Below are 12,938 nucleotides of genomic sequence, written 5' to 3' on the forward strand. Positions count from 1 at the left end.
ACCAGTCTCTCTCTCTCTCTCTCTCTCTCTCTCTCTCTCTCTCTCTCTCTCTCTCTCTCTCTCTCTCTCTCTCTCTCTCTCTCTCTCTCCTCTCTCTCTCTCTCTCTCTCTTACTCTCTCTCTCTCTCTCTCTCTCTCTCTCTCTCTCTCTCTCTCTCTCTGGCATAGAGAGAGTAAGAAAAGTGCTGAGGAGGCACGCCTGCAGAGACTCGGTGGATAACAAATTGCTTTATTTTCTGCTCTGCACACAGATTGGACTGTAGGCGCTGTACAGTTCAAAACAGCCTCTCCTTCACTGCACACACATATGTCCTTCTCCACTGCAAATATTTGTCTCCTTAAACGAATATTTATCATCAATCTGTGGTTGGTAATATTAAATACAAAAAAAAAAATTAAGGCTGCATCCCAAATTGCAAACTTCAAATTAAAAGCAAAAGATCAGTATTGTCATTTATTGTAAATTTATATGAAAAGAACATAAAAACAAGTCACCAGGCCAGACGAATATCCCAGATAACTCTTTGTTATATTGCAGCCATTTGCTAAAATAATTTAAGTTCATTTATTTCTCATTAATGTACACACAGCACCCCATATTTGACAGAAAAACACAGAATTATTGACATTTTTGCAGATTTATTAAATAAGAAAAACTGAAATATCACATGGTCCTATTCAGTATTCAGATCCTTCAGACCCTTTGCTGTGACACTCATATTTTTAGCTCAACAGAGGTGTCCATTTCTTCTGATCATCCTTCAGATGGTTCTACACCCTTCCTTTTAGTCCAGCTGTGTTTGATTATACTGACTGGACTTGATTTGGAAAGACACACACCGGTCTATATAAGACCTTACAGCTCACCATGCATGTCAGAGCAAATGAGAATCATGAGGTTCAAGGAACTGCCTCAAGAGCTCCGAGACAGAATTGTGGCAAGGCACAGATCTGGCCATGGTTACAAAAAAATTCTGCTGCATTTAAGGTTCCTAAGACTACATTGGCCGCCATAATCCTTAAATGGAAGACGTTTGGGATGACCAGAACCCTTCCTAGAGCTGGCCGTCGGGGCAAACCTAGCTATCGGGGGAGAAGAGCACTGGTGAGAGAGGTAAAGAAGAACCCAAAGATCACTGTGGCTGTGGAGTCATGCAGTTGGGAGATGGGAGAAAGTTGTACAAAGTCAAACATCACTGCAGCCCTCCACCAGTCGGGGCTATATGGCAGAGTGGCCCAACGGAAGCCTTTACTCAGTGTAAGATGCATGAACGCCTGCATGGAGTTTGCTAAAAAACAATGACAGAAACACAATGGCCATACTGACAAAGCCCACATGTGCACACAAGACAGGACATGCATGTGACAACGAGGGGGTTACATTGCTTTTTTTGAAGTAATTAGCTTTGTTGTTAATGAAGAGGAGAGGCGCTGAACAGACGCAGACGAACAGACAATCGCTCTCTCTCTCTCTCTCTCTCTCTCTCTCTCTCTTTCTCTCTCTCTCTCATAAATGCTAAAATTCATTCATTCAAATAAATGTAATCTTGCCGCACTACTTTATCTCTGTGTCTGATTCAACGCGGGCAGAATGCTAGATCTTACCTGACGAAAATAACTGTCAATTATACCTTTCCGATCAAATATTGCACTGCAAACATCAATAACAGCTTTAAGTGCTCAATGCAAATTACTTTGGTATAAGCAGGATAATCTACAGCTAGATTTTACATTCAAGGATTTTAATGCACCTCCACTTCTCGTCAGGCGGTTCTTTGCCTCCACGCCGTGCATTAAAATCCTTTAATGCACAGCTAGCCGTGGATTATCCCTTACTTGATATCTAAATGTTTGACTTCTAAAGTGGCAATCTATAAGAATCAAAATCAATAAGCAGAATCTGAATCGCTGAAATTCAAACGATAACCAACCCTATTGATAATAAGAAGAAATGTTTCTTGAGCAACAAATCAGTATATTAGAATAATTTCTGAAGGATCATGTGACACTGAAGACTAGAGTAAAGACCAGCCTTGGTGTGAATCAGAGATTTTGAAACATTAAAAAAAATCGTACTGACCCCAAACTTCTGAGTGGCACGGTTCTCACCCTCATGTTGTTCCAAACATGTCTGACTTTCTTTCTTCTGTGGAACCCAAAAGAAGACATTATGAAGAAGGTTTCAACTGTTTTGTTGAACACAAAATTGAACCCCACTTAAGTTGTATGAAAAAAAGAAAGAAAATCCGTTTTGAAAGACAATTATTACCTTTAAAATGTATTATGAAATTTTATTGTTTACATCCGTATTCCAAAAACTAGTTTTAAATGAATGACAGAGAAAAAAATAACATTTTATAGAGATCTTTGTAAAAAGTACCCTGTAAAAAGTTTTTTTGGAAAAACAAATTACAAAGCTTTCTCTGCATCTGTAACACACACGTACACACACACACACACACACACACACACACACACACACACACACACACACACACACGCACGCGCGCGCGCGCGCTCTCGGCTTGGTTACTGTTGACATGCTCACTGGTCCTTATCTGAGGATGAGACAGGAATGTCAGAGCATTCGTTGTCTGCTCCAGAGAATTCATAAACAAGAAAACAACAAACAAAGTAAACACATCAGATGACCCGTCACAGATCTGACATCTCACTTCAGACCATGACTTGATCCGACTTTGAAATCGACCACTCGAAATGTTTATCTTCAAAAAGAACGAATGAAAGAAAGAAGACGTAAAGGACAGAGAAAAAATAAGTAGGATCGGGGGAAGAAAGGAAGAGAGAAAAAAATGATGACAGACAAATGTGACCTTTCCCTCTTCTGCACTTTGAGTCCTCAATTCCAGACAGAGCACTCAGACAATCACATTTTGACTTCCTTCATGTCTTTGAGCTATGACGAAGCCAAACAAACACAGAGTACGCTGTTTTCGAAGATAATAACATTTTGCCTAATGAATTATGAAATAAAATATGTCATGACAGCAAACAGACTGCAGAAGGATGAAAGGCAGTCTTGTGCACACTGTCTATATCCTGGCAGCTGAACATGCCCAGCGTTTGCCACCAAGAACTAAATATAGCTTCAGTCTGAAATAGCAGCTATCAGCATCAGTGCTGATGCTGATTGGACAGGCAGTCATGATGACAGTGGAGGAATTACATCAGCTCCTCAACATTACATAGCAATCACATGTGTGCTTTCTATGTACTGTTGAACTGCAACGAGACCAAAAGTGTCACATGGGATAATCTGCCCTGTCTAAGGATGGGTTCTATTGAGACTTCTTATTGAGTCCTTTATTGGGAGAACAAACAAAATCCTAGAAATGCGAAAATGGAGTCACTTCAATGGAGGTTCTTCAAATAGCAGTATTTACCATCTCAGGCTGCATTTCACAAAATGTAAGCTTAAAGGGTTAGTTCACCCAAAAATGAAAATTGTCATTAATTACTCACCAACATGACTTTCCATACCCGTAAGACCTTCATTCATCTTCAGAACACAAATGAATACATTTTTGATGAAATCCGAGAGCTCTCTGACCTCACCATAGAAAGCAATTTAATTAACACTTTAAAGGTCTAGAAAGGTAGCAAAGACATTGTTAAAATAGTCCATGTGACTCCAGTGGTTCAACATTAATTTTATGAAGTGACTAGAATACTATTTGTGAGCAACAACAAACAAAAATAATGACTTTATGCAACAATTTTGCTCTAGCCTGTGTCAGCCTCCTATGCACCAATGCTCTTTACGATCAATTTAGCTCATGATGCTTTTGAGAAATGCAAGATCCAAATTATTGGAACCCTTTAATAAATATGAGCAAATAAGATGTTATAAAAGGATGTATAAAACTGCATTTATTATTCTTTTGACCTTCCATTAAAATTATTATTTACAAAAATATAACCTTTAATCAAAGAAAAATGGAGTCAAAACAGAAAAACATGGAGAAAAACACTTATTTCATAATAAGATTTCCCCCCATTTTCAATTGATTTACTTCAAAGAAGGGTTCGATTTTTGTGAATTTTTGATTTCAACACCTTCTTTGTATATATTTACCAAAGGAGCCAATCATTCTGATCCAACAGATTGCATTGGTGTACTTTAGTGATTGGTGAAATTCTGCATTTTCTGAAGGAAATCCAAGAGCAAATTTTATAAAGATATCACCATCAACTGCTGGCTTTGTTTATGTGTACGTGTGTATATGTGTGGTGTGTGTAATGTGTGTGTATATATATATACAGTCTTGTTCAAAATAATAGCAGTACAATGTGACTAACCAGAATAATCAAGGTTTTTAGTATATTTTTTATTGCTACGTGGCAAACAAGTTACCAGTAGGTTCAGTAGATTCTCAGAAAACAAATGAGACCCAGCATTCATGATATGCACGCTCTTAAGGCTGTGCAATTGGGCAATTAGTTGAATTAGTTGAAAGGGGTGTGTTCAAAAAAATAGCAGTGTGGCATTCAATCACTGAGGTCATCAATTTTGTGAAGAAACAGGTGTGAATCAGGTGGCCCCTAGTTAAGGATGAAGCCAACACTTGTTGAACATGCATTTGAAAGCTGAGGAAAATGGGTCGTTCAAGACATTGTTCAGAAGAACAGCGTACTTTGATTAAAAAGTTGATTAGGCTGTTCAGCTAAAATGATCTCCAATGCCTTAAAATGGAGAGCAAAACCAGAGAGACGTGGAAGAAAACAGAAGACAACCATCAAAATGGATAGAAGAATAACCAGAATGGCAAAGGCTCAGCCAATGATCACCTCCAGGATGATCAAAGACAGTCTGGAGTTACCTGTAAGTACTGTGACAGTTAGAAGAAGTCTGTGTGAAGCTAATCTATTTTCAAGAATCCCCTGCAAAATCCCTCTGTTAAAAAAAAAGGCATGTGCAGAAGAGGTTACAATTTGCCAAAGAACACATCAACTGGCCTAAAGAGAAATGGAGGAACATTTTGTGGACTGATGAGAGTAAAATTGTTCTTTTTGGGTCCAAGGGCCACAGGCAGTTTGTGAGACGACCCCCAAACTCTGAATTCAAGCCACAGTACACAGTGAAGACAGTGAAGCATGGAGGTGCAAGCATCATGATATGGGCATGTTTCTCCTACTATGGTGTTGGGCCTATTTATCGCATACCGGGGATCATGGATCAGTTTGCATATGTTAAAATACTTGAAGAGGTCATGTTGCCCTATGCTGAAGAGGACATGCCCTTGAAATGGTTGTTTCAACAAGACAATGACCCAAAACACACTAGTAAAGGGGCAAAGTCTTGGTTCCAAACCAACAAAATTAATGTTATGGAGTGGCCAGCCCAATCTCCAGACCTTAATCCAATTGAGAACTTGTGGGGTGATATCAAAAATGCTGTTTCTGAAGCAAAACCAAGAAATGTGAATGAATTGTGGAATGTTGTTAAAGAATCATGGAGTGGAATAACAGCTGAGAGGTGCCACAAGTTGGTTGACTCCATGCCACACAGATGTCAAGTAGTTTTAAAAAACTGTGGTCATACAACTAAATATTAGTTTAGTGATTCACAGGATTGCTAAATCCCAGAAAAAAAAAATGTTTGTACAAAATAGTTTTGAGTTTGTACAGTCAAAGGTAGACACTGCTATTTTTTTGAACACACCCCTTTCAACTAATTGCCCAATTGCACAGCCTTAAGAGCGTGCATATCATGAATGCTGGGTCTTGTTTGTTTTCTGACAATCTACTGAACCTACTGGTAACTTGTTTGCCACGTAGCAATAAAAAATATACTAAAAACCTTGATTATTCTGGTTAGTCACATTGTACTGCTATTATTTTGAACAAGACTGTATATATATATATATATATATATATATATATATATATATATATATATATATATATATATATATATATATATATATATATATATATATATATATATATATATACATATATATATATATATATATATATATATATATATACACACACATACACAAAACACAAACACAACACACACGCACGCACACACACACTATTCAAACTATTAAAGAAAGAAAGTATCTCTAAGTTCTGAGCAGGAGCAGGAGCAGGGAATGAATGAATGGAAATTCCCCACCACAAGGGAGATAGAGAGAGTTTGTTTGTCAGCAGATTTCCACAGACAGAAGCCCACACACACTGACTGACTGCACTGCCTCTCTTCTACAGATGCCTGAACTAGTAAGTCAGCAGTCAGTCAAGTAGAGAAAGCAACCATTCGTCTCTGAGGTGAGGGTGGAGAATGAGTGAAGAAAAAAAGCAAGAAATATCTTCTTCCGAGCACTTGAATGATCAAACACTTTTTAAACCTCAAACTGAATGCTAAGCATGCAAGCTCTGACACACACACACACACACACACACAGTCGCAAAAACACTTTGAACTTCTGCTGAAAGTAAAGGCCTAGTCACTTCATTTGATCACTTTTAATGATCTTTTAAAGTATGCATATCCATTTACATATCTTACAAATGGTTAGCTATCTGATCGATAAATCTCTGCTAAACCACAAAAACGCACACAAAAACAATACCAATGGCATACTAGACCTTTTATACAGATTGTGAATCTGATCACGTAGTTTGATCCCATTATAATGTAGAGGAGATCTAGGCCATTATGAATACATTATAGAGATGTTTCATTCAGTTAAGGGGATCTGAGTGTGGCTGTGACTGACAGTGTATTTCACAGCACAACTGCCTCCGTTTATGCTACAGGCCAACAGAAGGAAGGGCATATGCTCATTTTAATGACCAATCTCCCCATTGTCTTTCTGTTAGATTTATTCAAAATACTAAAAGAGCAGGTTTCAACCTGCACACCCCAGCCTAGATCCATACACAGAGGCGACCCAAGGCATAAGAGAAATAAGCAGCTGCTTAGGGCCCCTTTGGCCACCAGGGGGCCCCCAAGAGCACATGAAACGACTTGTTGCGTCATATTAAAGGAATAGTTCACTTTGAAATGAAATTTTGATATGTTTTAGCTTACCTCATGGGCATCTGAGATGTAGGAGTATTTGTTTCCCCAGTAGTTTCAATTTTGATCATTTTAGGTCAAACCGTTCTTGTCTGTGTCTCACATAATGCAGGTCTATGGTCACCACCTCAAAGAGCATACACAGAGAAGATCAAATTAAACAATCCCCCATCGTAAGTACACACTGATGGCCTAAGACACGAAACGAGCGAGTTTGTGTGAGAAAATGAACAGTATTTATCATTTCGTATCGTTTTGTATCATATCGTTTTTACCTCTTGTACACCACAAACACGCACACGTGCCCTCGGATCAGTCGGACGTAGTGGTGTACAAGAGGTAAAAACGATATAAATACTGTTCGTTTTCTCACACAAACCGCTCGTTTCGTGTCTTAGGCCATCAGTGTGTACTTACAATGGGGGATTGTTTAATTTGGACTTCTCTGTGTATGCTCTTTGAGGTGGTGACCATAGACCTGCATTATGTGAGACACAGACAAGAACGGTTTGACCTAAAATGATCAAAATTGAAACTACTGGGGAAACAAATACTCCTACATCTCAGATGCCCATGAGGTAAGCTAAAACATATCAAAATTTAATTTCAAAGTGAACTATCCCTTTAATTTATGATGATGACGGTTGAAATTGCGGAATGACCTTAAACAATTACTAAATAAACTGCACAATGTTTTCTAATTTATGCACAAATTGATTCTGATAAGCTGCTCGCGCCGTCATCAGCTGGACACTATTCGTTTGTTAGCTAGGGATCAGAGTGCGAGAAAAATCAGCACTGAAACTATACTCGTCAGTTGCCCGGTAACTTTCACGAATGGATGGATTTGACAATGTGATTTGGTTTAGTGCAAAAATCTTCCCAAATTCATAATGAGAATCATTTATAAATCTGATGCTGTCAACAAAAAGAAGCATTAAGATCTTCCTGCGTGTTTCCGCCAAAATAAAAGTTCTGTGATTTGGTGATATTTTTGGAACATTCAGAAAACTAACTTGATTTTTCTCAAAACTGACTTTATTCGCTGACTCCATCGACTTCAAACAGGTGTAGCTCGGTCGTCCAACAAATCGCACATCATTTGCAAGGTTTGTAACAAGAGGATGTGAAAATAACAACTCATTTATGAAAATGTGCTCACCGCCGCTCAATTTACCAGCACGGCTCACATAGGCCTATGTATAATGCATCAATAAACACCTAAAAATGTGTCATAAAGAAAAACGCAAAGAAAAGTGTCAGGTCTGTTGTGTTATAAAAGAGTACCAGCGAGAATGAAAGGAAAGGTGTACAGGACAGTAGTGAGACCAGCGATGTTGTATGGTTTGGAGACAGTTGAACTGAGGAAAAGACAGGAGGAAGAGCTAGAGGTAGCAGAGCTGAAGTTGTTGAGGTTCTCTTTGGGAGTAATGAGGATGGATATGATCAGGAATGAGTACATCAGAGGGACAGCACATGTGAGATGTTTTGGAGACAAAGTTAGAGAGGCCAGGTTGAGATGGTTTGGACATGTTCAGAGGAGGGAGAATGAATATATTGGTAAAAGGATGCTGAGGTTAGTGCCTCCAGACAGGAGGTCAAGAGGAAGACCAAAGAGGAGGTTTATGGATGTAGTGAAGGAGGACATGAAGGTAGTCAGTCTGAGAGAAGAGGATACAGAGGATAGGACTAGATGGAGGCAGATGATTCGCTGTGGCAACCCCTGAAGGGAACAGCTGAAAGAAGAAGAAGATATTAACAAATAATTCTAAAAAAACTTGAATAAGAAAACGTATGATTAGAGTCGTCTCAGAAGAAGTCTTGTGGCAGTATTACATACCACACATCAGAGAGTGGGCATCTTCAGAAAGATGCAGAAGGCTTCAGACAGACTTCACTGATCACATCGTCAGTCCACGAGCCAAGTCTTTCTGAGCGATTTGAGAAGTCTATAGAGGCGACCCGGAGTCCCTTCATATAATGCAAGCAGGTTATGCTCTTACTCACTGTCAGAGCTGCTGTTCATTAATCATAGAGCTGTCACTGAGGGAGTGCACGCTGGTCTTAATACGTTTAGGAGGCGCTAAAATATCATGTGGCAGCTTTGTTGGCTAATCACTTGATGATGATTTACACTGTATGAAAGAGATGGAAAGAAACTGAGCTCTGTTCCCACAATGCAATTCTGGCCAGTGAGCGTCGGTTAGTCAGAGAGACCATTCTAGCCTTCTGGGAAAGAGGGAGTTATTTGAGCGATCACATCCAGCTAAAGGAACACGCTTGTTTTGACTTACCGGGCTAAGAATAGAAGAATCTTAGAGAGGAAGAGATGAGGCGGTCTACTGTAAGTTGGGAGGGGCTGAAGGGTTGAGAGCCAACAGGAACATTTTATTGCTCAGAGAATGCTCTTTCAGAACTTAATGGACTTTTAAGTTGGTTTATCGAATGATCATTATTGTTTCTCAAATTTACTTGACAAATAATTTAAAAAAAAGCTGGAACTGTTTGTCTTTCGATTCTATTAATGATTGTCTCATGTGATTTCTGCCACTGATGCAAATGGAAGACCCTAATGAAATACTATGATAAATAATATATGATATTCTTAAAGGGATAGTTTACCCAAAAATGATCAAGATGATCAAAAGCCATCCTAGGTGTATATGACGTTCTTCCTTCAGATTAATACAATTGGAGTATATATATATATATATATATATATATATATATATATATATATATATATATATATATATATATATATATATATATATATATATATATCCATAGAGCATAATAAGCAATGTGTTTGTGTAAGAAAAACATCCATATTTAAAACTTTAAAAACTAAAATAACTAGCTACCGGTAGACGGCTTATGCAAGTTGACTTACACAAAAGATTAACTGATGCGATTGTAGGAGTAACGTAAGCTTGACGCCTCTCGCAGTTCAAACAAACAGGGCTGGGCAACAAATCAAGCTCCTCCGACATTTCTCTTTAAATATTCTCATTTAGAATGAATCAGCCTTTTTGAATGATTCTCTTGACCAAATGATTCAATGGCAAATACATTTTTAACAGTAACTTGTCGCCACCTACTGGTGTAACGATGTTATCAATGCAATCGCTATTTGAAGTTATTTTCAAAAGGTGATTTGCTCTATTTTGATTGCTACCGTAGACATTAGTGTTTATCCCAACTGCAAACTTTTATCTCAGTACTTCTGTGATAATTGTATATATCTGAATCGATCAAGATCGCAATCTTTTAATGAATAACCGTGCAGTTCTACATACAGCCCAACCACAGTAGTCTGATTCCTGAACGAATGATTGTTATTTTCAATGAATACAGCACAACCAGCCAACCAAACATGTTTGTAATTTTCAATGAACCAAACCCACACAGCAAACTCAGCTTTCAACTTTTGCAACTATTGTTTTATTTAGTTAGTTTTCTATTTTTTTTTCTTTCTTTTTTTTTCTTTTTTTTTTTACTATACAGTATTTATTCCTGAAAAGTACTAAAAAACAGTTAAATGAATTGTTAAGGCATTTGAATAAGAACTGACTAAATTCTTTATGACTATGACCATTCACTTTCAATTTTTTTTTTAGATAACAATAGTGTGGAGACTAAAGCTGCCTAACCTCAAATACTAAGACTATGCTAATTAATAGTAATACATTATCAAAAGCAATTACAGTTTACAACTCAAAGAGCAACACTAAACGCTGCAGACTCCAGGCACCCTACTGTGTCCAAACCAAACTTCGGCCTTCTCTAACGCTTGATCTTGTTTGAAATCACACATCAATCATTCTCTCCATGCTCACATTCAGTCAGTCTGCCAGGCCCTGGAGAGCAGACGCCTGTCGAGTTTACAGTGTTTGGATGTGGCTCAGTTACATATGAGAAATGATCAAATGTGAAAGTTGTTGAAGTTGGAAAATTATGAAACGCGCAAAATGCAACATGACGAACTGTATGTTTTTTTGTGTATGCAAATAGAGACCCCTACACATGTACACCCTAATGCACGTGCATTAATATTCCACAATGGAACGCAGGATGGTGGATTTAAAACCACATGATTAAATGTCAAAGCAAGTCTCATACACACATGCTTACAAATATAGATAAATATAGGTCACATACTTAAAATGCATATAAATGTCAGCCAGAATTTTCTCATGGGAGATGTCCTGAGGCTAAATTGACTCCAGTTATCATAACGTAACTGTACGTGTGTATGCATGCATTAACAAGTGTGTGTTGTGTGTGAGTTTGTGACCAAGCATGCACTGTATTTCTCACTCCATCACTTTAATTTCTTCCTCTCTGTCTCTCTTCCACCCGGTCTCTCCTTCTTTATATCTGCAGGGTGTGTGCGTGTGTGCGCGCGCGCGCGCGTGTGTGTGTGTGTGTATGCGTGAATGAGTCATCACTGGTGCAGAAGATCATCTATATTCCTTAAGTTTGCCAAAATCTCCAGCTCATACAGCCAATGCAGCAGGAGAACACTAAACTACAGACTTTCAGTTGACTTCTATTGTGTTTATAGTGAGATATCTATATTTCTAAGCCTAACCCTCACAAACATCTTTTTGCATTTTCATATTTTAATTAAGACATCATTTAGTATAGTTAAAACATTTTCTTGGTGATTTCAGGGTTTTATGCTTGAGGGATGTGAGCTGCCACTGAAACAAACCTTTACCAACAACATCGAAAAAGCACTTGCACAGTGATCAAAATTGATATAAGACTATAATCATCTCTTATATGAAGTTTGTCATGAGTGGCTGTGAAGCGAATCCAACAAAGACCCGATGTGAGACGCAGAATGATATAATGATGCATTTGATGATGCACAAGACAATGTACAGAGAAAAAGTGAGAGATTAAATAGACAAGGAAAGATAATCAACAGAACATGGTACAGGTGTGAACTAATCAGAAAGCATGGCAACAAATGAACGAATGAGAACTCGGATAAATCCGTCCCTGCGGCCCAATTCGCATACTATCCATACTAAATAGTATTCGAAAATAGAATTAGTATGTCCCAAACCGTAGTATGTTGAAAAAAGAGTATTCCAAAGCTTCCCGGATGGTCTACTATTTCCGGTCAGAATACGAAGTGTGGATCGACGCACACTCTTAACGGCTTATATTGCCCACAACCCATTGCGAATTGGACGTGGATTTGATTAGAACTACAAACATGGATACAAAGTGTAAAAAAAAATACAAACATGACGGATGTGCGAGTCAGACGGTTAAGTTGAGAGGTTTAGATAAAGGTTTGATGAGTGATCAATTATCAGTATTTAACCTGCCGAAAATATGTTATTCAGTGCTATCCACATTATATTTCACCTGAAGCAGCATTGTGAACTTTTGTAATGACATGTTTGTCCATTCACTTTAAAAATGCATCATTATATTTAAACATTCCTCCACAGGAGGAATTATTAATGTGGGATTACAGATACAAACTTATTGTATTTTACTTTTACAATGAGCAGAATGAGTGTCAGAATGAACCCATAGTAACACGTCGTGTCAACAACATTTCAGACTGACAGATAGAAAAAAACGGGAATTCTCTGACTTTTGAGCGCTTTGTTATTGTTTTGTACACGTTGTTATATTAATTACAATTCAAATTCTGTTTTATTGGTCAAAATATTATTGATGATTTTATTAATTTTCAAAAAGGACAGGTGCTCGAGCCCCCAAAGCACTCCTCTGCACTTGCCTGGTGTATCCTGTCACAAAATGCGGCGAAGACTCCTACACAACGTTAACAGTTAGATTAAGGTGTGTACATGTCTATAATGCTCTCTGATAGTTTGATTATAATATGCATATTCCACAT

The 12,938-nt window shown here is 38.0% G+C and overlaps 1 protein-coding gene across 37 annotated transcripts in view; it reads right to left on the reverse strand.

Moving 5' to 3' along the window:
* rimbp2b (RIMS binding protein 2b) overlaps nucleotides 1-12,938 on the reverse strand; it is a 200,214-nt gene that overhangs the window by 121,266 nt on the left and 66,010 nt on the right. For 34 of the 37 annotated variants that reach the window (XR_010897542.1, XR_010897541.1, XR_010897540.1 and 31 more), the window contains one exon: nucleotides 2,081-2,146. The exons of the other annotated variants lie outside the window; for them this stretch is intronic. Coding sequence is in view for 26 of the 34 variants with exons in the window: in XM_067413427.1 (XP_067269528.1) it covers nucleotides 2,081-2,146 (66 nt within the window). In the remaining 8 variants the exon portion in view is untranslated. The remainder of the gene's footprint in view (nucleotides 1-2,080; nucleotides 2,147-12,938) is intronic. 37 annotated transcript variants of the gene reach the window in all.

This window comes from Pseudorasbora parva, chromosome 13 (genome assembly GCF_024679245.1).
Source record: "Pseudorasbora parva isolate DD20220531a chromosome 13, ASM2467924v1, whole genome shotgun sequence".
In the NCBI taxonomy this organism is placed as follows: Eukaryota; Metazoa; Chordata; class Actinopteri; order Cypriniformes; family Gobionidae; genus Pseudorasbora; species Pseudorasbora parva.